This window comes from Pecten maximus, chromosome 10 (assembly GCF_902652985.1).
Source record: "Pecten maximus chromosome 10, xPecMax1.1, whole genome shotgun sequence".
NCBI lineage: Eukaryota > Metazoa > Mollusca > Bivalvia > Pectinida > Pectinidae > Pecten > Pecten maximus.
The window spans coordinates 39,314,792-39,334,853 of NC_047024.1; the positions used below are offsets into that span (position 1 = coordinate 39,314,792).

The 20,062-nt window shown below is 36.6% G+C and overlaps 1 protein-coding gene across 19 annotated transcripts in view; it reads right to left on the bottom strand.

Moving 5' to 3' along the window:
- Window positions 1–14,035, bottom strand: part of LOC117335442 (hemicentin-1-like) — a 66,030-nt gene extending 51,995 nt beyond the window's left edge. For 8 of the 19 annotated variants that reach the window (XM_033895437.1, XM_033895429.1, XM_033895430.1 and 5 more), the window contains exons 1-5: window positions 13,962–14,034; window positions 8,151–8,362; window positions 5,571–5,867; window positions 1,632–1,931; window positions 498–797 (exon numbers count right to left, since the gene is read on the bottom strand). In XM_033895437.1, coding sequence (XP_033751328.1) covers window positions 498–797; window positions 1,632–1,931; window positions 5,571–5,867; window positions 8,151–8,214 — 961 coding nt within the window. In that variant the 5' untranslated portion in view covers window positions 8,215–8,362; window positions 13,962–14,034. Of the gene's footprint in view, window positions 1–497; window positions 798–1,631; window positions 1,932–5,570; window positions 5,868–8,150; window positions 8,363–13,961 lie in introns of all 19 variants that reach the window. The other 11 variants (XM_033895435.1, XM_033895434.1, XM_033895436.1 and 8 more) reach the window with 4 other exon arrangements.
- Window positions 14,036–20,062: the final 6,027 nt, after the last annotated feature.

The window sequence follows — 20,062 nt, forward strand, 5'->3', positions numbered from 1 at the left end:
TAAAATAGACATATATATAGAATAAATAAGGTTTTGTATTATATAGTAAAAGCATTGAAAATGTCACTATTATAAAACATGTTTGACTCCATTAGTTAGCCCCCACAGCAACTCTCAAACCAAAGTTAGTACCCTAATACAATTATAAAGCTGATTACTGATGTCTTTCAACAATTGTACCAAAAACTTAACATTCGATTTGACATAAAATGTAAAATCCAAAATGTTGAAAATACACATTTTTCCCAAAAATTATTGATTCCGACTTCGGTAAATAAAAGTAAACCCCCCAAATCAAACCTGAAACCAAATATTAGAATCATTGTACACTTGTAAATTGGGTTATCAGAAAGAATCTATCAAAAGTCACATTCTCTAGACACAAAAGAAATTGTTCTTGTTTTAACTTGGAAATCAAAATCAGAAATAACAACAGACAATCTAAGAAAATGAGGTGTGCAAAGACATCGATAAAAATGACAAATCACATGACTTACTTCCTGAAACTGTCAGTGTGGTTGAAGAACTCTGTCCAGTTCCTACAGAGTTGCTGGCAAAACAGGTGTAGGTTCCAGTGTCACTGGTATCAGCGTTGATAACGGTCAGGGATGGAGAATTGACTGAAGACCCGGAGTAGTTGACACCGTCAATGGTGATGGACTGTGTACCAGTACCTACGTTACGCTGCCAGAACACGGAGGTATGGCCGGGGTTGGCAGACACGGTACATCCCAGAGTGATGGTTGTTCCTGTGTTGGTGCTGTAGGCATTCTGGGAAATGGTGACAGTTGGAACGGCTAAAAGTTAAAATTGGAAATAATAAGTAGTTTTAGAATCTTCCCTTGTCATATAGAAATTAATCCTAGAGTTGATTAATCACATACTGTCCAAAGTCTGCTCATTTTAATCAAACTTATCATTCTAACTTCCCTTCTTGAGATCATTTCTACACGTGCTAGCCATATGACATATTGTTTTATTAGCTCATGACAAATTGGCAATGAAAAACTTATTTATATTGATTAAGCTGTGTGATATTTGGTAACAGACCTATAAAAATGTGTCTCTGAATCAAAGTTTCAGTCAAAAGGCAGGGACAGGCCACCACTTTTCCAAATTGTTGCAACTAACCTAATGTAATGTTCTGCTATCAATAATTATCATCCAGGACAAGGCATTTTATCTTTAACAACAAACCTCAGCAATCATGCTTTTAGTTTCATCCTCTTGTAAAATGGATATACATAATTAAGTCTGCAAGGAAATCTCCCCAGACTACCATATTTATCCTCAGTTTAAGCGAGTCTTATCAAAGCGTAAAAGTTTTTAGTACCATATTTATCCTCAAAATAAGCCCCCTCCCCTAGTGTAAAAGTTTAGTACCATATTTATCCTCAAATAAGCCCCCTCCCCAAGTGTAAAAGTTTAGTACCATATTTATCCTCAAATAAGCCCCCTCCCCTAGTGTAAAAGTTTAGTATTACAGTTTGGAGAGGGCTTATCTGTGAAGCACTTAGCTTACTACATGTTCTATATGTATTTATAAAATTGATGATTCGCAACGTTTAATAAGAGAGCTTATTTATGGACAGGAACTTATTTGTACATGGGGAGATGTTCCGTATTCATACCTCCAGAAACGGTCAGTTGAGTTTGAGAGCTCTGTCCAGTTCCCGCAGAGTTGGTTGCAAAGCAGGTGTAGATTCCAGAGTCATTTGAATCAGCGTTGATAACGGTCAATGACGGAGAGCTGACCGATGATCCGGAGTAGTTAACGTTATCAATGGTCAGAGAGGTGGACACTCCATTGATGATTCTCTGCCAGAAGACATTAGTAATTTGTTGTGTAGATGACACTATACACTGAAGTGTTATGGAGGTGCCTGTGCTGGTACTGTAGGCATTCTGACCGATTGTCACTGATGGTACAGCTGAAATTTATAGGAAGTAGGAAAATGGTTTATAGATTTTATTTTCTAGATTTTTCAAAAACTATTTATATATACTCGCACACCCTATACATCTCACCCACACACATGTATACACCAAATATCCAATCCAAACTCTTGCCATATCCCCTACAAAATAAGTTTGCATGTTCTCCCAGCCCCCCCCCCCCCCCCCCCCCCCCCCATAAGTTATTATGGTTCGGTACAAGTGCATGTCTGAAGTGATCCAAATCCTTTAGGAATGAAGCCTCTGACTGACACTGATTTTCTAATAAATTGTATTGGTGAACTTGACCTAACAACCATGACACTCGGAAAAATTTTCTAAAAAGTAACGATGCCTTTGAACCGAGCCCAACAATCTTGAAACTCAAAGCTGTCCCAGATATCATGGTCCTTTATAAAAGGGTGAAGTTTGACCAAAATCCCTAATGAAGCCACCAGAGCATTGACAAAAGATTTTGTTCTAAAAATAGGAATGGTGACCTTGACCTTGACCGAACAACTCTGAAACTCAAATGTATCCAAGATAATATGGTCCTTCATAATTGGGTGAAGTTTCATTAAAATCCCTCAAGGAATGAAGCCTCTAAAGTGCTGACAATATTCAGTGTTGCATACATGTTGAAGGATATTGTACATTGTTTGCATTCAGAGTTTCGAATATAGCAAAAATTACATGGATGTGAAATAACAGTAATATGATCTATAGGTGTGTTAATGATATTAATTTACATTTACACTGCAGCCCCACTATATAACTTTACCAAGCCCACTTGAAGGTTACGAGTCCATAACTTCCAAATCTCTATTATGACGTCATTAATATAGTGACGTCATAATTGTAATGTCGGCGATAACGAAAGATGGCTGTTGAAAAGGCTGTTCCGTCTTTGACAATAATAATGTGTTCATTCATCGTAGAAGCCAAATTCCTGGATATAATCTTTAAAAATCATTGTCAAATGTAAATATAAGCATTGAACTGCTTTCACTTGGAAGTTATGGGCTGATGAATGCCAACTAGACAAAGGCAAATTCAACATGAAGCGCTAGCGCGCTTCATTAAATTTGCCTTTGTCCAGTTGGCATTCATCAGCCCATAACTTCCAAGTGAAAGCAGTTCAATGCTTAAATAACCATATATACATTATACAGTTATTGTTTAGCCTTCCCATGACATCTAATAGCTAAAACATTTCCCAAGGATTTTTACGGATCTGGTTTGATCTTTTGTAAGTATAAGGAAGTGGTTTATTCCAGTATATAAATACGTGTATATATAAAAGGGTGCATTGTTAAATAATGATACAAAAATATGTATAGTTTTTTATCTACATTTATATATACACATAATTTAAATATCATGATTGCGACACATACGTACTCCCTTCTTGGCCTCTCACACATGTACCACTGCTAACACCAACACCATATACTATAACATTTATATAGAGAAGAAATGGAAAAAGGGAGGAAGGGAAGAAGTGACAGAGAAAATGAGTAAGGAAGGAGGAAGAGTTGTCTCAAACATGTGGAGGATTTTAACAAGATACCATTGGAAGGATTACCATTAGTGTCATGTTAAAGTGTGTCAGGAAATTGCTGTTAATAACGTAACTCTTTCCAGGAAATCTATTGATGTCACTTATTCCAAGAAAATAATTCTTAATAATGTCACTTATTCAAGGAAATTTAATGATTATGTCACTTATTCCAGGAAAATAATTCTTGAAGTCACTTATTCCAGGAAAATTATTGTTAATAATGTCACTTATTCCAGGAAAATTATTGTTAATAATGTCGCTTATTCCATGAAAATTATTGGTGCTAATTATGCCAGGAAAATAATTTAAGTAATATTTATATGTCACTTATTCCAGAAAAATTATTTGTGATAATGTCACTTATTCCAGGAAGATAAATATTAATAATGTCACTTGTTTCAGGAAAATTATTGTTGAAAATGTCACTTATTTCAGGAAAATAATTTTTGATAATGTCACTTATTCCAGGAAAATAATTTTTAATAATGTCGCTTATTCCAGGAAAATTATTGGTGCTAATTATGCCAGGAAAATAATTTTAGTAATATTTATATGTCACTTATCCCAAGAAAATTATTGTTAATAATGTCGCTTATTCCAGGAAAATTATTGTTAATAATGTCACAAATTCAAGGGAAATTGTTGTTAATAATATCACTTATTCCAGGAAAATTATTGGCGATGTTGTCAACCATTTACCATTTAATTCATATGTAAGAAATTGTCCATTCCCAGGAAGATTATAATTGATAATGTGACTACAATTAATATATGTGACAATAACTGTTCTATCTTTAAGACAATGATTGTATCAGTGATCCATATCTAGGACAATGATTGTTACACATCAGTGATCCATCTCTAGGACAATGATTGTTACACATCAGTGATCCATATCTAGGTCAATGATTGTTACACATCAGTGATCCATATCTAGGTCAATGATTGTTACACATCAGTGATCCATCTCTAGGTCAATGATTGTTACACATCAGTGATCCATCTCTAGGTCAATGATTGTTACACATCAGTGATCCATCTCTAGGTCAATGATTGTTACACATCAGCGATCCGTAATGACTTTTACAGACCACTGAAGCTAGGCAAAAGGCATTCCAAATATGGTAATACCGTTTTTGTGAATCTTAATTAAAATCTTGAAAACCCTGAAAAAAAATCATACAGCACATTTTATTTCCATATCTGTATCCGTTTTGTGGAAGCAAAATACTGTATGTAAAGGGGAAGGATGGAATGACAGACGTATGAAAGCCATGGGTAACAAACACTATATATTCCAGGCCATGAAATGGTGGGGACATAAAACGAATCGCAGTTCAAGTTGCCCTGAATGTCTGATGCACATGGAAAAAAATGGCAGTGTTAAATACATTGGCAATATGCAAAGGCAAACAGAGTTTCGGGTACAAATCAATTGGCAATATGCAAAGGCAAACAGAGTTTCGGGTACAAATCAAAGGGCCATAATTCTGAAGAATGAAATAAAGGCTGTGACACTTTGACTTAACTGTAGAACATCATGTTGTGTTAAAAACCTCTTTGTTGTAATGAGACAACCAGTTCAGAAAGAGTTCCATTCATAAAGAATTACAAAGAACAACAGTCTCAGTAGAAAAGGGCCATAACTCTTCAGAAAAGTTTTAATCATCAGAATGATGTAATGATATATGCATCATCATGTTGTGTCTGGCACCTGTGTAAAACTTGTTGTGATAGGCAGTTCCTTTACAAGGAGATAGTAAGAAAATATACAGATAGAGAATGAATCAACGTTGACAAGTAAAATGATGGCCATGACTTTAATGTATGTGCATCAAAATATTTTATCTCAAATATATTTTGATAATATTGCTGATATGACTCACATTTTAGAAAAAAACTCCTCAGAAAATGAGACAGAAAGACAGATGAACAGAAAGGTACTATCCAGTAGGGACAGTAGAGAACTGAAATGAAGAACAAGACAAACAAAAGAGGAAGAAATAAATAAAAGAGAAATAACAGTAATATAACAGTATGTCTACCCACACAGGAGACATCAATCATTAATTACATGTGGATATGGTGACAGAGGCAGTAGCACTGTTTCCTGTCCCTGCAGCGTTGACAGCAAAGCAGGTGTATGATCCCGAATCAGTTACATCACCATTGATAAGTGTCAGGGATGGAGAGGAAGGGGATGATCCCGAGAAGTTCACACCATCAATGGTGATGGTCTGTATCCCTGATCCAACATCACGTTGCCAAAAGACATTGGTAACAGTTGTCGTAGAGGATACGGTACAGCCCAGGGTGATTGTGGTGGATACTTGGGCACCAAAGCTTGTCTGGGCAATAGTAACAGTAGCAACTGGATTGAAAAATATGCAAATTTATACAAAAAAAATATTAAAGGTTTGAATTATGTTCACGTTCCTTCATTTGTGCAGATATATCATTCATTTCTCCTCACTAAAATAGGTTACATTTCAAGCTTTCCAAAAACAAGCTTTCCAAAAACAGAGTCCTAAAAGATTCTCTCCCAAATTAAGCTGCTACAGACTGCCTACCCCTACCCATCCTTTATCTGTATTTACAGTATTTAGTCTGACCCCTCCCTTACCTGTATTTACAGTATCTAGTCTGACCCCTCCCTTACCTGTATTTACAGTATCTCCCCCACTCCCTCCCTTACCTGTATTTACAGTATCTAGTCTGACCCCTCCCTTACCTGTATTTACAGTATCTCCCCCACTCCCTCCCTTACCTGTATTTACAGTATCTCCTCCACCCACTCCCTTACCTGTATTTACAGTATCTCCCCCACTCCCTCTCTTACCTGTATTTACAGTATCTAGTCTGACCCCTCCCTTACCTGTATTAACAGTATCTCCCCCACTCCCTCCCTTACCTGTATTTACAGTATCTAGTCTGACCCCTCCATTACCTGTATTTACAGTATCTCCCCCACCCACTCCCTTACCTGTATTTACAGTATCTATTCCGACCCTCCCTTACCTGTATTTACAGTATCTCCCCCACTCCTTCCCTTACCTGTACTTACAATATCTAGTGTGACCCCTCCCTTACCTGTATTTACAGTATCTCCCCCACCCACTCCCTTACCTGTATTTACAGTATCTATTCCGACCCTCCCTTACCTGTATTTACAGTATCTCCCCCACTCCCTCCCTTACCTGTATTTACAGTATCTAGTCTGACCCCTCCCTTACCTGTATTTACAGTATCTCCCCCACTCCCTCCCTTACCTGTACTTACAATATCTAGTGTGACCCCTCCCTTACCTGTATTTACAGTATCTAGTGTGACCCCTCCCTTACCTGTATTTACAGTATCTCCCCCACTCCCTCCCTTACCTGTATTTACAGTATCTAGTCTGACCCCTCCCTTACCTGTATTTACAGTATCTAGTGTGACCCCTCCCTTACCTGTATTTACAGTATCTCCCCCACTCCCTCCCTTACCTGTATTTACAGTATCTAGTCTGACCCCTCCCTTACCTGTATTTACAATATCTAGTCTGACCCCTCCCTTACCTGTATTTACAGTATCTAGTCTGACCCCTCCCTTACCTGTATTTACAGTATCTCCCCCACTCCCTCCCTTACCTGTATTTACAGTATCTAGTGTGACCCCTCCATTACCTGTATTTACAGTATCTCCCCCACTCCCTCCCTTACCTGTACTTACAATATCTAGTGTGACCCCTCCCTTACCTGTATTTACAGTATCTCCCCCACTCCCTCCCTTACCTGTATTTACAGTATCTAGTCTGACCCCTCCATTACCTGTATTTACAGTATCTCCTCCACCCACTCCCTTACCTGTATTTACAGTACCTATTCCGACCCTCCCTTACCTGTATTTACAGTATCTAGTCCGACCCCTCCCTTACATGTATTTACAGTATCTATTCCGACCCTCCCTTACCTGTATTTACAGTATCTCCCCCACTCCCTCCCTTACCTGTATTTACAGTATCTAGTCTGACCCCTCCATTACCTGTATTTACAGTATCTCCTCCACCCACTCCCTTACCTGTATTTACAGTATCTATTACGACCCTTCCTTACCTGTATTTACAGTATCTAGTCCGACCCCTCGCTTACCTGTATTTACATTATCTACTCTGACTACCTTCATTACCTGTATTGACAGTATCGCCCTCACCCACTCCCTTACCTGTATTTTCAGTAATCTCCCCTCACCCATCCCTTACCTGTATTTACAGTTGCAGTATCGCCCTCACCCATTCTCTTACCTGTATTTTCAGTAATCTCCCCTCACCCATCCCTTACCTGTATTTTCAGTAATCTCCCCTCACCCATCCCTTACCTGTATTTTCAGTAATCTCCCCTCACCCATCCCTTACCTGTATTTTCAGTAATCTCCCCTCACCCATCCCTTACCTGTATTTACAGTTATCTCCCCTTCCCCTTCCTTACCTGTATTTACAGTTATCTCCCCTACCCCTCCCTTACCTGTTCTTCTCCCTCCATTATCTTTACATACAGTATCTAGTCCGACACCACCACCTCGATCCCCCCCCCCCCCATATTAATGGTTAATACTTGAAGCAATAAAAAAACTTTTACAGCATTATCAGACAACGGAACATAAAAATGCTAATTACCTTGAGCTAGCACTCCAGGTAAAACAAAGGCTGCCAGCAGAAGGACAGGTGAAACTCTGCCCATTTTGGAAAGCTGTGTGTCTGGAATCTGATATAGCTGGCCGAATCTAGTACGAAAATGTTTCGAAATGTGTTGACTCTGCCTCCAGGTGAGGTTGGTGTTCCTAAAGGGGGATGACCATGCACCACCTTATTCCTCCAACCTAGTGTACCTGTAACAGATAATACACTGTAGTAACTATATAATTGTAAATCAAAAAATTGTGAAACAAATTATTTCAACTTATACTGAATCACTCTTCTTGGCCCACATTGAAATGAGGGAGGAAAGCAGAGTACCCGAAGAAAACCTTAGATTAGGCAAGTGATCTCAGAAACATTCATGTCCAATCGAAAAAATCAAACCTTGGTCATCTAAGTGACAGGTAAGTGTATTATGACTACACTACCCTACCTCCCTATGGTTACAATATAATGAAGTTAGACTTTAAATTAGTGATGAGAACAGAGAACATGACATCATTTAGTTCTATATTCACAGTCAACTCTGAGAATCAATTTTGGTGTGTCCAGGTAAAAAAGTCCATTTTTAATATTCTCACTACTGGGGCTTCAACAACATATGTTTCACTTTCAGGTTTGTAATATTTTCAAAACACAAATATGCTATAGCAAGCATGCTGGGTATTGCTAAAGCAATACCTGTCCCCTACCTGCCCCCACTAGAAAAAAACCTGAAACTCAAACTTAATCTACAGCTACTCATACCGAAGTTACATACCAACATACCTTGAAGCATGACTGAGAAAAGTGCGGAAAACTGAGTGGACTGACTGACAGACGGACAGAGGGACGGACAGGGAGGAAACCTAGTCTCCCCAGTTTCAACCGTAGGGGATCAAAACGATTCATTTGTATGTATACTTGGAGATATCAAAGAAGGGTGGGGTGAGAACAGGGTGGGTATTGTGACATAAAAACCACCTTACATCACATGTCAGCACAAAGGTATTGTCAATTGTGAACTTATGCAACAGCTTATGTAATATCCACAGATATACACCAAAACCTTTAATGTCTTATACCACTAGTAGTACAAGTAGACCTGTCCAATACTACATCATAGTAAATCACCCTTCTGTCATCCTGATGCCACATTAAAATAGTCACAGAATATAGTCAATTTCCCAACATACAGGAGTGTCAACCTCCATTTCTTACTTTGATGAAAATATAGTATTTAAAAAATTATCACACTAGATCAAATCCATTCCAATATCAATCCAAGTTAGTTTCAACTAAATTCGAAAGGTGGAACTGCTTAACTTTTTAAAATTGTATTTTTTTTAAATGACAGCCGTGTACCAGTCACCATGGATTTCAAATCAACCTGAAATGAATCCTGTTGGTTGGTGGAACTTGATCAGAAGCTGTTTAAATTGTGTTTTTCAAGACAGTGGCCATGATGCATGGCCATCTTGGATTTCAGACTGACATGAAAAGTAACAAAACTTTGTCAAGACAATTTCAGGATAATTTCAACAAAGTTAGAGCCAAATCCCACAAGCGTAACTTGAGAATAAATTTAAGATAGGTGTTGGTCAGGAAAACCATGATTGTGCAATGTTACCAAGGCCAAACAATAACAACGCTTTATTGGCTTTCTTTCCTTAAGAGAAAAAAAATCAAAATATGTTATTCAAGGTGACAGCCATGCAGGTGGCCATCATGATTTTGAACCAACATAAAAAATAACAACACTTGATCAGGACCATCAAGATTATCCAGGCAAGTTTAAGCTGAATTTCACATGTGTAACTGAGAAGTTTAAGCTGAATTCCACAGGTGTAACTGAGAAGAAGCTTGAAATGTGGAAAGTTTATGGACGATAGATGTGGACAAAACACATGATGACATAGAACAATTTTTTTTCATTTTATATAAATTCAAACTTAAAATTATTAAATACTCCGAGATATCAGATTGTACTGGCTGTTTCCACAACACCAATTAAAATATCATAATGCACATGTAATGGATAGCCCCTTACAGTTTAAATAATACTTCCTTCAATACATACAGTTTATATCATGACATGCATATATAAGAATGAAGGTGCACATTTACAGACAGCAGATGTATGTATGAAAGACCAGTATACCCCTAACTTCAACCAACTGATCACTGGGGGAGGGGGAGGTTTAATTACTGAGACTTAAAGAGTTTAAGGTAAGCATCTTTATTAGTCCCCTGCCGTTTGAAAAACGGGGGGACTTTAGGTTTACCCTCCGTCCGTCTGTCCCTCCGTCCGTCCGTCCGTCCGTCTGTCTGTCACGCAATAGTTGTCCGGACAACTCCTCCTAAAGTACTACTCCGATTTTAATGAAACTTGGTATACATGATCAGTATAACATGTAGTTGTGCATCTCACTTTTTTTTTTTCCAAAAACCAATTTTCAAAATGGCTGCCGACTTCTCATTGGTTGAGACTTGTCCGGACAACTCCTCCTAAAGTACTACTCCGATTTTAACGAAACTTGGTATACATGATCAGTATCACATGTAGTTTGCATCCCAATTTTTCTTTTCGAAATAAAACATTTTTCAAAATGGCCGCCGGCTTCTCATTGGTTGAGGCGTGTCCAGACAATCCTAAAGTACTACTCTGATTTTAACGAAACTTGGTATACGTGATCAGTATAACACGTAGTTTAAAAAATGGGAAATAAATAGTTGCACTCTTGGATAAGGCAGGGGACTTTGTATTGCTGCTGCAATACTATCCATCCTTGTTAATTTACAAGTTATTTCATGCTAAAATTCTGATTCTGTTATTCTATAACTATCTGGAAGAATTTTGAAATACCTGAAGCCAGACACAATTTTCAGTGTCAAGGGGTTTCTATTTGTCCGACTCATTTTTGGTGAAAATTTGTTCCACAATTCAAGATTGGGCAAGATAATGTTAAGTACAGGCCAGTCAAACATTGGGACAGTCACACCTTCATTTTAGTAGAGTCTAGCATGTTTTATTTAAGGGCCTGGCATACAAGTGTGGATACTAGTCCCTCTGGTGAGAACATGGTCAATACTCTGTCAACATATCAGGAACAAAAGATTCTATAGCAAGTATGTGTTTAACCTAAATATACATGGCTTGAAAATGTGATTCACCATGACCAGCTTTTTAAAAAAATTCAAATACTAATAATTCAGAAAATCATAATCATGGGCTACTGGCTAGGATTGGGTGAAATTGTACCAGGCACACAAATTCAACGCTAGAGCCACCGATTGAATGTTTTGCAAGGGGGTTTAAAAAGTGCTTTCAATACCAAGCCATATGATATTATATAGAACCTGTACTAATTACAGTCAAATGCATGAAGAGTCTAGAATAACGAGCTGATAGTGAATAAGATCATTAATTATTGTCAATTCCATGTACTGTAACAGTCAGGTTGTCCCCAGTGCTAATGTTCAGTTCCGTTTCTTTTCTCTATGATTCCTCCAGCACTTCCACCCACAAATCATTAGAAATGTCCAAACAACTGCGAGCATTCAATGATAACTAGAACTGTCGCCAGGATGGCTGACTAATACCCCCGCAATCTGCACGAGTCAATGGTGAATTGGAACTGTTAATTAGAGGCTAACTAAGATAACCCAGTAATATAGTGACCGGTTGCCATAACAACCATAATTTTGAAAAAAAGAAAGTGGCATGCACATCTACACATGCATGGTCCTCTATATTTGTGTGAAGTTTCATTGAAATCGGCCCTTCGGTTTAGGAGGAGGTGTCTGGACAATCTTAAAGTTATGGTTCTTATCAGAAAACCTGTTTATAGTGACCAGTTGCCATAGCAACCATAATTTTGAAAGAAAAGAAAGTGGCATGCACATCTACACATGGTCCTCTATATTTGTGTGAAGTTTCATTGAAATTGGCCATTTAGTTTAGGAGGAGTTGTCCGGACAAACTTAAAGTTATGATTCTTATCAGAAAACCTGTTTATAGTGACCGGTTGCCATAGCAACCATAATTTTGAGAAAAATAAAGTGGCATGCACATCTACACATGATCATTAATATTTGTGTGAAGTTTCATTGGAATTGGCCCATCGGTTTAGGAGGAATTGTCAGGGGGTATAATTATTTGTCCTCATAGCCTTGATGAACAACAAACTGTCATACATTTGTAAACTGTACTTGCCTACCGTATATATCCACAAATAAGCCCCTTTCTTTAATTTTGCAGTATCAATTTTTAATTAGTAAAGCAGTCCCTCTCCGTAATTTAACACTGGAGTTTTACACAAGGGGAAGGCTTTAATTAAGGATAAATATGGTACTAAACTTTATACATTAGGTGAGAGGGCTTATTTGAGGATAAATATGGTACTTAATTTTTATATTAGACGAGGGGGCTTATTTGAGGATAAATATGGTACTAAACGTTTACACTTAGGGGAGGGGTCTTAATTACTTAAGGCTAATTATGGTAATGCACACACAATTGAAGTTGAAAATCAATGCCAGTCTAAATCTAGAATGACCACCTGTCATCTATCTTGTTTCAATGGAATATTTTTAAAGAATTGATTGCCCTTTTCTGCTTGAGGAGTAGCAATATTAACAAAACTTAAACTGACGAAACCTAAGATAGCCAATCAGTAGCCATCTAGTCTTGTTTCCAAATTGAACATACACAACCAAAATAAAATCCACTGATCCAAACAATACCTTTTTGAAAAAATGTGATAATAATTAAGCTTTAACATTCAAAATAAAAAATGGTAATATTACCAGACAACCATCTTGGTTTTCCAATACCTGGTAAAGTAATAACATGCAACTCAGGACTTATTAAGAAATTTTAGAATGAATGATCCTGCACAAGTACTTTTTGAGAAATAATCCTATATATTGATTATGTACTTTATATTGAGACTATGATGTATTTATTTCATAATGAAACTACATCTTGCACATGGTTTCACTGTATTTGAAATATGATATATTTCTACACGTATTAATCCATACAATACTTGACAAACGTGTATAAAGCTACGTCTATTGTATGTCTATGGTACGACACCATCCTCATTGGGTAGTGGTCACTTTTCACTGATTTGATGATAATGTATACTCTATTGTAAATGTATTAGTATCACTTTGTAACATTTAACCGTTTTCCGTTTATCTTCATATTAGGGGAAATAAAAAGAATAAAAAAAAAAAAAAAATGTCTCACTGACAAAAAAGTACTAATCTTGATGGAAATAATAGTTAGAAGTTGAAATCCTTACATGGATTTAATTTATCATAACGAATTTGTATTCATTAAATTCACTGAACTATTCACAATATATATCTTCTGAACATTTCAGTAGTTTTTTTCTGGTATTTTAAGATGATATCCACCGTCGACCTGTACCCTTAATCTTAATCTTAATCATCTGCTGAAGCTATGCATTTGCTAACTTTGTAGTTTTAATCATGGAAAACTATTTTGAAAATAGATTAAAAAACACCCTTTAAACCTTTTTTTTTTGTAAAAAAAGTCTGTAAATGATAAAGAAAATAGTAAGTAATAAAACAAAAAAGAAAAAAAAGCAAATTAAAATAATATGTTTTGATATTAGATTTTCTTACTTTTGTACATATAGTTACTTTCTCAAAGAAAATAATAAAATGAAAATAAATAATAAAATGAAAATAAATAATAAAAAAAACCCATAACAACAATGACAGCTTACAGAAAAAGGTATAAAATAAAATTACAAAAAATTGCATCCAAAGACCTACCTGCTACAAGATGTCCAACGAGTTTCTGTCCGGACAGCTAGTAGCATTCCATCCAGAGTGAATACTCGCCCACTACTACTAAGTCATACCCCATAATCTATTTTAAAACCATTAGCACTATTCCATTCAACTCCAAGGCTCAACTCATTTCCATGAATGTTGTCAAACCAGTATTCCTACCTACTACGCCCTGTTGTATTACAGTCAATGGAAAGGATTGTAATTCCCCAGGTAAACATAACCTGTTTCTCACCATGCATAATACAAACCAGTTCTGTACAATTGGTAAATGGAGGTTCCATGTACCATACAATCAGTCTTCGATTACATCCATTCAACAGTATAGTGTGAAACCAACATATGTATAAGTATTTTGGCTAGGTTATCAACTTTTCATATTCAGGGATAACTGTTTCTAGACTTATGATGCTAGGGTTGAAATACATATTCCACTTCAATCAGTAAAATGTTTTCAATTAGAAAATGGAAATAATTGATCAGCCTTTACAAAAAATTAAAAAAAAAAAAAAAAAAAAACTCAAGCTACCTCGCAAATAAAAGATCTCCCATTATTCCAACCTGGTTAATGAAGGATGCAAAGTTACAAACCTGGCTAATGAAGGATGCAAAGTTACAAACCTGGCTAATGAAGGATGTAAAGTTACAAACCTGGTTAATGAAGGATGCCAAGTTACAAACCTGGTTAATGAAGGATGCCAAGTTACAAACCTGGCTAATGAAGGATGCCAAGTTACAAACCTGGTTAATGAAGGATGCCAAGTTACAAACCTGGCTAATGAAGGATGCCAAGTTACAAACCTGGCTAATGAAGGATGCCAAGTTACAAACCTGGCTAATGGAGGATGCAAAGTTACAAACCTGGTTAATGAAGGATGCCAAGTTACAAACCTGGCTAATGAAGGATGCTAGACTACAAAGCTGGTTAATGAAGGATGCCAAGCTGCAAACCTTCTTAATGATAGATACGATAAAAACTTGGTAAATGGAAAGCTTGCTTTGTTTCAAACTTGGGTTTGGTAGATCTCCAAAGAGACTATGTTATATATTTACTGTTTCAAATCAAATTGTATTTGTTGTTCTTTAGTTTCGACTATATCCCTGGAAAGGTAGTTTTACTATTAAACTGTTTTGAAGTTACATTTTGATTTTCCGCATTTTTACCTCATCACAATATCAAACTATCAAAAAAGAAAACAACGGCTAAGGCAGGTTTATATAAAAAATAAAAACCATTTTATATCAAGTATATGTTATACAATCTCTGGATTAGCTCAGTTTAAAAATAACAAATAGCTGGAGCCTGCGGCCACTACCACAGAAGGAGCTTAGTAGAATAGCTGACAGGATTACAATGGGACATAGTCAGCTGGAATGATTGAACATACACACTGAGGCTAGCATTCTCCAAGTGAAACAACTCGGATAGTTGTTACTAGATATTAATCAGGTCAAGCCAGGAGAAAGGGGGCGAGGTGTTACCAGTAAATCCTGCCAGGGTGGGTTGTGGAGATGGATGACAGGAGGATCCGGGTAGCCTATTAAACGGTATAGTCTAGACATTGACTGAATGGTTTGACAGTTCAACTGAATACCAAGTTAGGCATCGACACTTCTTGCATGCGGTTTTTAAAGACATATAGACACGCTTTCCAAACTTGCATAAAATTTGACACCTGAAATTTTGCCAAAGACTTTTATTTAAGTAAACCTATAAATCTATAACGTTATACTGTCCTTCCATGCAAAGATAATATTTTTGAAAAGTTTAAATAGTAAATGTGAATATTAATTCTTTTTTTTTAACCCCAACCAAATCGAAGGTATTTAATGCTGAAATTCAATGTGGTATTATGTTTTTTTAAATATCTCATATTTCAATGTAGATTTCAATTGTCACTTTACATGGTAAGCACCGATTTCAATGATTGATGGGAATTTGTCAGTGAACTATTAGATTTTAGTAGGGATAGGGACTTCTCAGTGAATCACTGGATTTAGATAAATGGATAGGTGGAAACTTGTCAGTGAATTTCTGGATTTAGTAAATAAGGATCAAAAAAAAAAAATTGACACCAAAACATTTATCTAATTTGTGAATTCTGAGGTAGATAATTTACTTGCATTGTCTTATGAGCCCAATAATGAATGATTCTTGATCTTTAAACGCTAGGTAAGTTTCAAAAGAACTATCACCAAGGTAGGACTTAATGAAGAGCCAAGATTGGGAACATGCATCAACATTTATGATATTTAAAAACTACAAAATAGCTTCCCAAAGGGATCTTGGTGCCCACCATTGAATGATCTTTATACGTTCCATGTAAGATTGATCTTCTCTGTTTCCCCCCTTCCTTTTACTGATCTGTGTAAATTGAGAAACATCCCTCTAGTACTTTTCAAACAAGGGGAATCTATATATGAAATTTGAGATTAACGATAATGGCTGTCTGTCGTCCATGTTGTTTACAGATTGGTCCCAAAATGTTATATGCATAACTAGGGACCAAGGGAACCTACATATGGAATTTCAGATGGATTCCTTCAGTACTTTATGAGAAATAGCTATAGCCATAACAAACTTCAATTGTCAAAATCCAAGATAGCTGCCTGTCGGCCAGGTTGTTTTCCGATTGGTCCCAAAATGCAATATGCATAACTACGGACCAAGGGAAACCTACATATGAAATTTGAGAAAGATCCCTTCAGTACTTTCTGAGAAATAGCGATAACAAGAATTGTTTTTGGAGGGACAGACAGACCAAGGATGCAGGGCGATTTGAATAGCCCACCATCTGATGATGGTGGACTAAAAAAACCAGCTCAAAATCAAGGAAGCATTCCATATACAGAATGTTCATAGACCTATCATGTTCAAGATGAATCTATTTCAAACATGAGTGTTATTCACATCAAGATGTTTATCGTATGTGATATCATTTTACAATCTAACAAGTTTCAACACATTATCGGTTGCATGTAGATAACACTAAATATATATTTTCCTGGTAATTGATAATGAGACTAAAATAATTCATAGATATGTAATTCAACATTATTCTATGGCAATTGGCAATGCCATACTTCCAATGTAATGTACAAGTGTATGAAAAGTTTTGGAAACCTGACAACTTTAACACAGGTAAAACACATCTGGACTGATCAGTAGTGTCCTTTTTTTTTTTAGAAAATACTTTGCTTAACGTCTACATAATAGAACGATTCCAAGGTCAAGTTCAATACAACAATGTACCCACTTGTTTCACACCGATACAATCTCTATACAACTTTCTAAGGCATAATAAGATTCTCTCATAATACATGTTTTAGTTTTGGCTACGCCGAAATTGTATTAAATTTCAGTATGAACAGAGTTGTTGAGCTTTATCAAAAGGATCAAAGGAATTTAAGGAAAACACTTAAATAATCCTAACAAACTGCTGTCAGTGGTTAGACATTATATATACAATGTCCTAAATCTAAAACAGGCAATTAACATATAGAAGCATTTCAAATTTCAGAATATCTCATTGTTCAAATCTTAGATACAATATTAATTAGGCAAAGCCTACGAAATGAACCTCCCAACAAACATGTATTTGGTTTATTTTGCTTAACGTCCTGCTAACAGCCAGGGTCATTTAAGGACTTGCCAGGTTTTGGAGGTGCCACAGGGAGAGCTGTAGTACCCGTAAGAAAAAACACCGGCCTATGGTCAGTACTTAGCATCTGCCTCACATGGGTTTGAACTCACAACCCAGAGGTGGAGGGCTAGTGATAAAGTCTCGGGACACCTTGAACTCTTAGCAACCGCAACCCCTCATCAAATACATTACATAGAAGCATCAAATTCATTAACTGCAAAATTCAGCGCCATGCCAAAAGTATTTGCGATTTTTCAAGATGGCAGACATAATCAGGAAAGGCTTCAACTTAAAACCAGGACTAAACATGGAAATCATCAACACAATACCAAAGATTTTGTGAGACAGAACTTTTATTGTACTTTCATTAGACGATGGGGAATGGAATCCTATAGTGCTCTGATACAATCAGAAGTCAAGGGTACAAGTAGGTGTTAGAAATTTCAGTGAAACATTTGTCTTCTGGTCCTGATGTTCGGTGTTCGACTTTGAAATTTGTAATTATTTGTAATATGTGCCGGATGAACAGAGGCACTGCCATCTTGGAAACCATATGAACTGTTGGCAAAATGCCAGAGCTGGTCATCCAATCTTTTAATACATTTTTGGGCATTAATATTTCCTTGAACTACAGTGCAACTATAAATATCAGGTTTGGTTGAAATAACATTTTTGAGAAACTGAGCTAAACACAAAACTTTAAAGTCCAGATTCCCTAGCTTTCTCCCTTTGTCACAAGCAAGATAAAACCTCCAATTCATTCTGAAAGCAACAATAACATTTTCTTTCTGGCGAGGGACACTTTATCCACTGAGGCCATAGGAACACTTCCATTGAAAGGACAAAAGATGTTTTAAAAGTTAACAGAAAAAAACAATAACTAAAAGGGTCAAAGGTCATGGTCAAGGTCAGCACATCTGCAAATGTAGTACCAATGGAAAGGTCTTGTGACGAGGAAGAAAATGTGAAAGCTGTTTATTACAGTTAACTTCCTGTGACCCAAGTTTAATTTTTTAAACATAGTTCAAAGGTTACAGTCAAGGTCAGCAGTACCATGAATGTAGTACCAATGGAAAGGTCATGTCACAAGGAAATGACACCAAACGCATGTCAAATACCTAAGCTGTGTCCTTCTTAGTATTGACACAACACTGTTTTATAAACAATTTACCTTGGCTGGACGACACTGATGCCAGGGGTATAGCAATAGTTCCCCTGTGGACCTTAACTTGTCACAGCTAAAATAGGAACCAACTGTTGTGAGTAGTGGAATTTGGTTCATCCGATGATTTAGTTGTTATTGTTGTATAGTGGGAAAACTTTAAAATCCGACGCGGGTTAATAATCACAGTTGAATCTTTTCTCAAGGACAAGCACTTGTGCTAACGAGAGCCTCACTGGTGTTTGTAAAGCATTGTACTTCCATTGAGGGAGGTGTATAAAAGGGGGATGACAAAGAGTGATTTTATGAAGCTTTGACCTTGGAAAGATTTAATGACTATGCCAGGCCTCAGCCACACAGCTGGACATCGTCACAGTAAGCACCTTTAAATACGACACTCTTTTATGCTACAAAAAATTTTAACTACATTTTTAAAAATTTTGAATCTTTTTTTTTTATTTATTTGCAAGGAGTGCATTAGAAAAAATGGTGTCTTGTCCCCATCCCATTTCCTGTTTTCCAGTTACATGCAAATGTGGCTGGAGCAAGTTATTGGCTTAGGTATTTTAAAATATGTTATATAAAGGGCAGTAACTCTATGAATATCAATAATTAGGCGAGGTGCATCAAACATAAACAAGCTGCAATGTCTACTAAATCAAACAATTCTATCTAGTCTTATGAAATTTGACTGAGGAAAGTAGTTGAATTGAACTGAAATTTTTTTAGCAAAAAAGGGGCAGTAACTCTATATATACGCCATAGTGTGCAAAAGTCAATGTTGTTCAAGACATGATTTTCATACAACAAATGCGTGAAGTTTCAAATTGGTTAGATGAGAAATAAATAATAAGAATGATGACAATGAAAACTATACCATTCATTGATGAATAGGTGTGTGAAAAATACTCTAGCTGGTTAATTGTGAAAAAGAGGAAAGTGTTTAGGCATATAAAATACATATATTCATAACATATTGTATAAGGTCAGGTAACCATAAAGGCAGCTGGCTGCTATGGACAGGTAACTATCCAGCGAGATGGTCGGTATGGACAGGTAACTAAAAAGGGAGATGATCGTTATGGACAGGTAACTATCAAGGGAGATGATCGCTATGGACAGGTAACTATCAAGGGAGATGATCTCTATGGACAGGTAACTATCAAAGGAGATGATCGCTATGGACAGATAACTATCAAGGGAGATGATCGCTATGGACGGGTAACTATCAAGGGAGATGATCACTATGGACAGGTTACTATCAAGGGAGATGATCG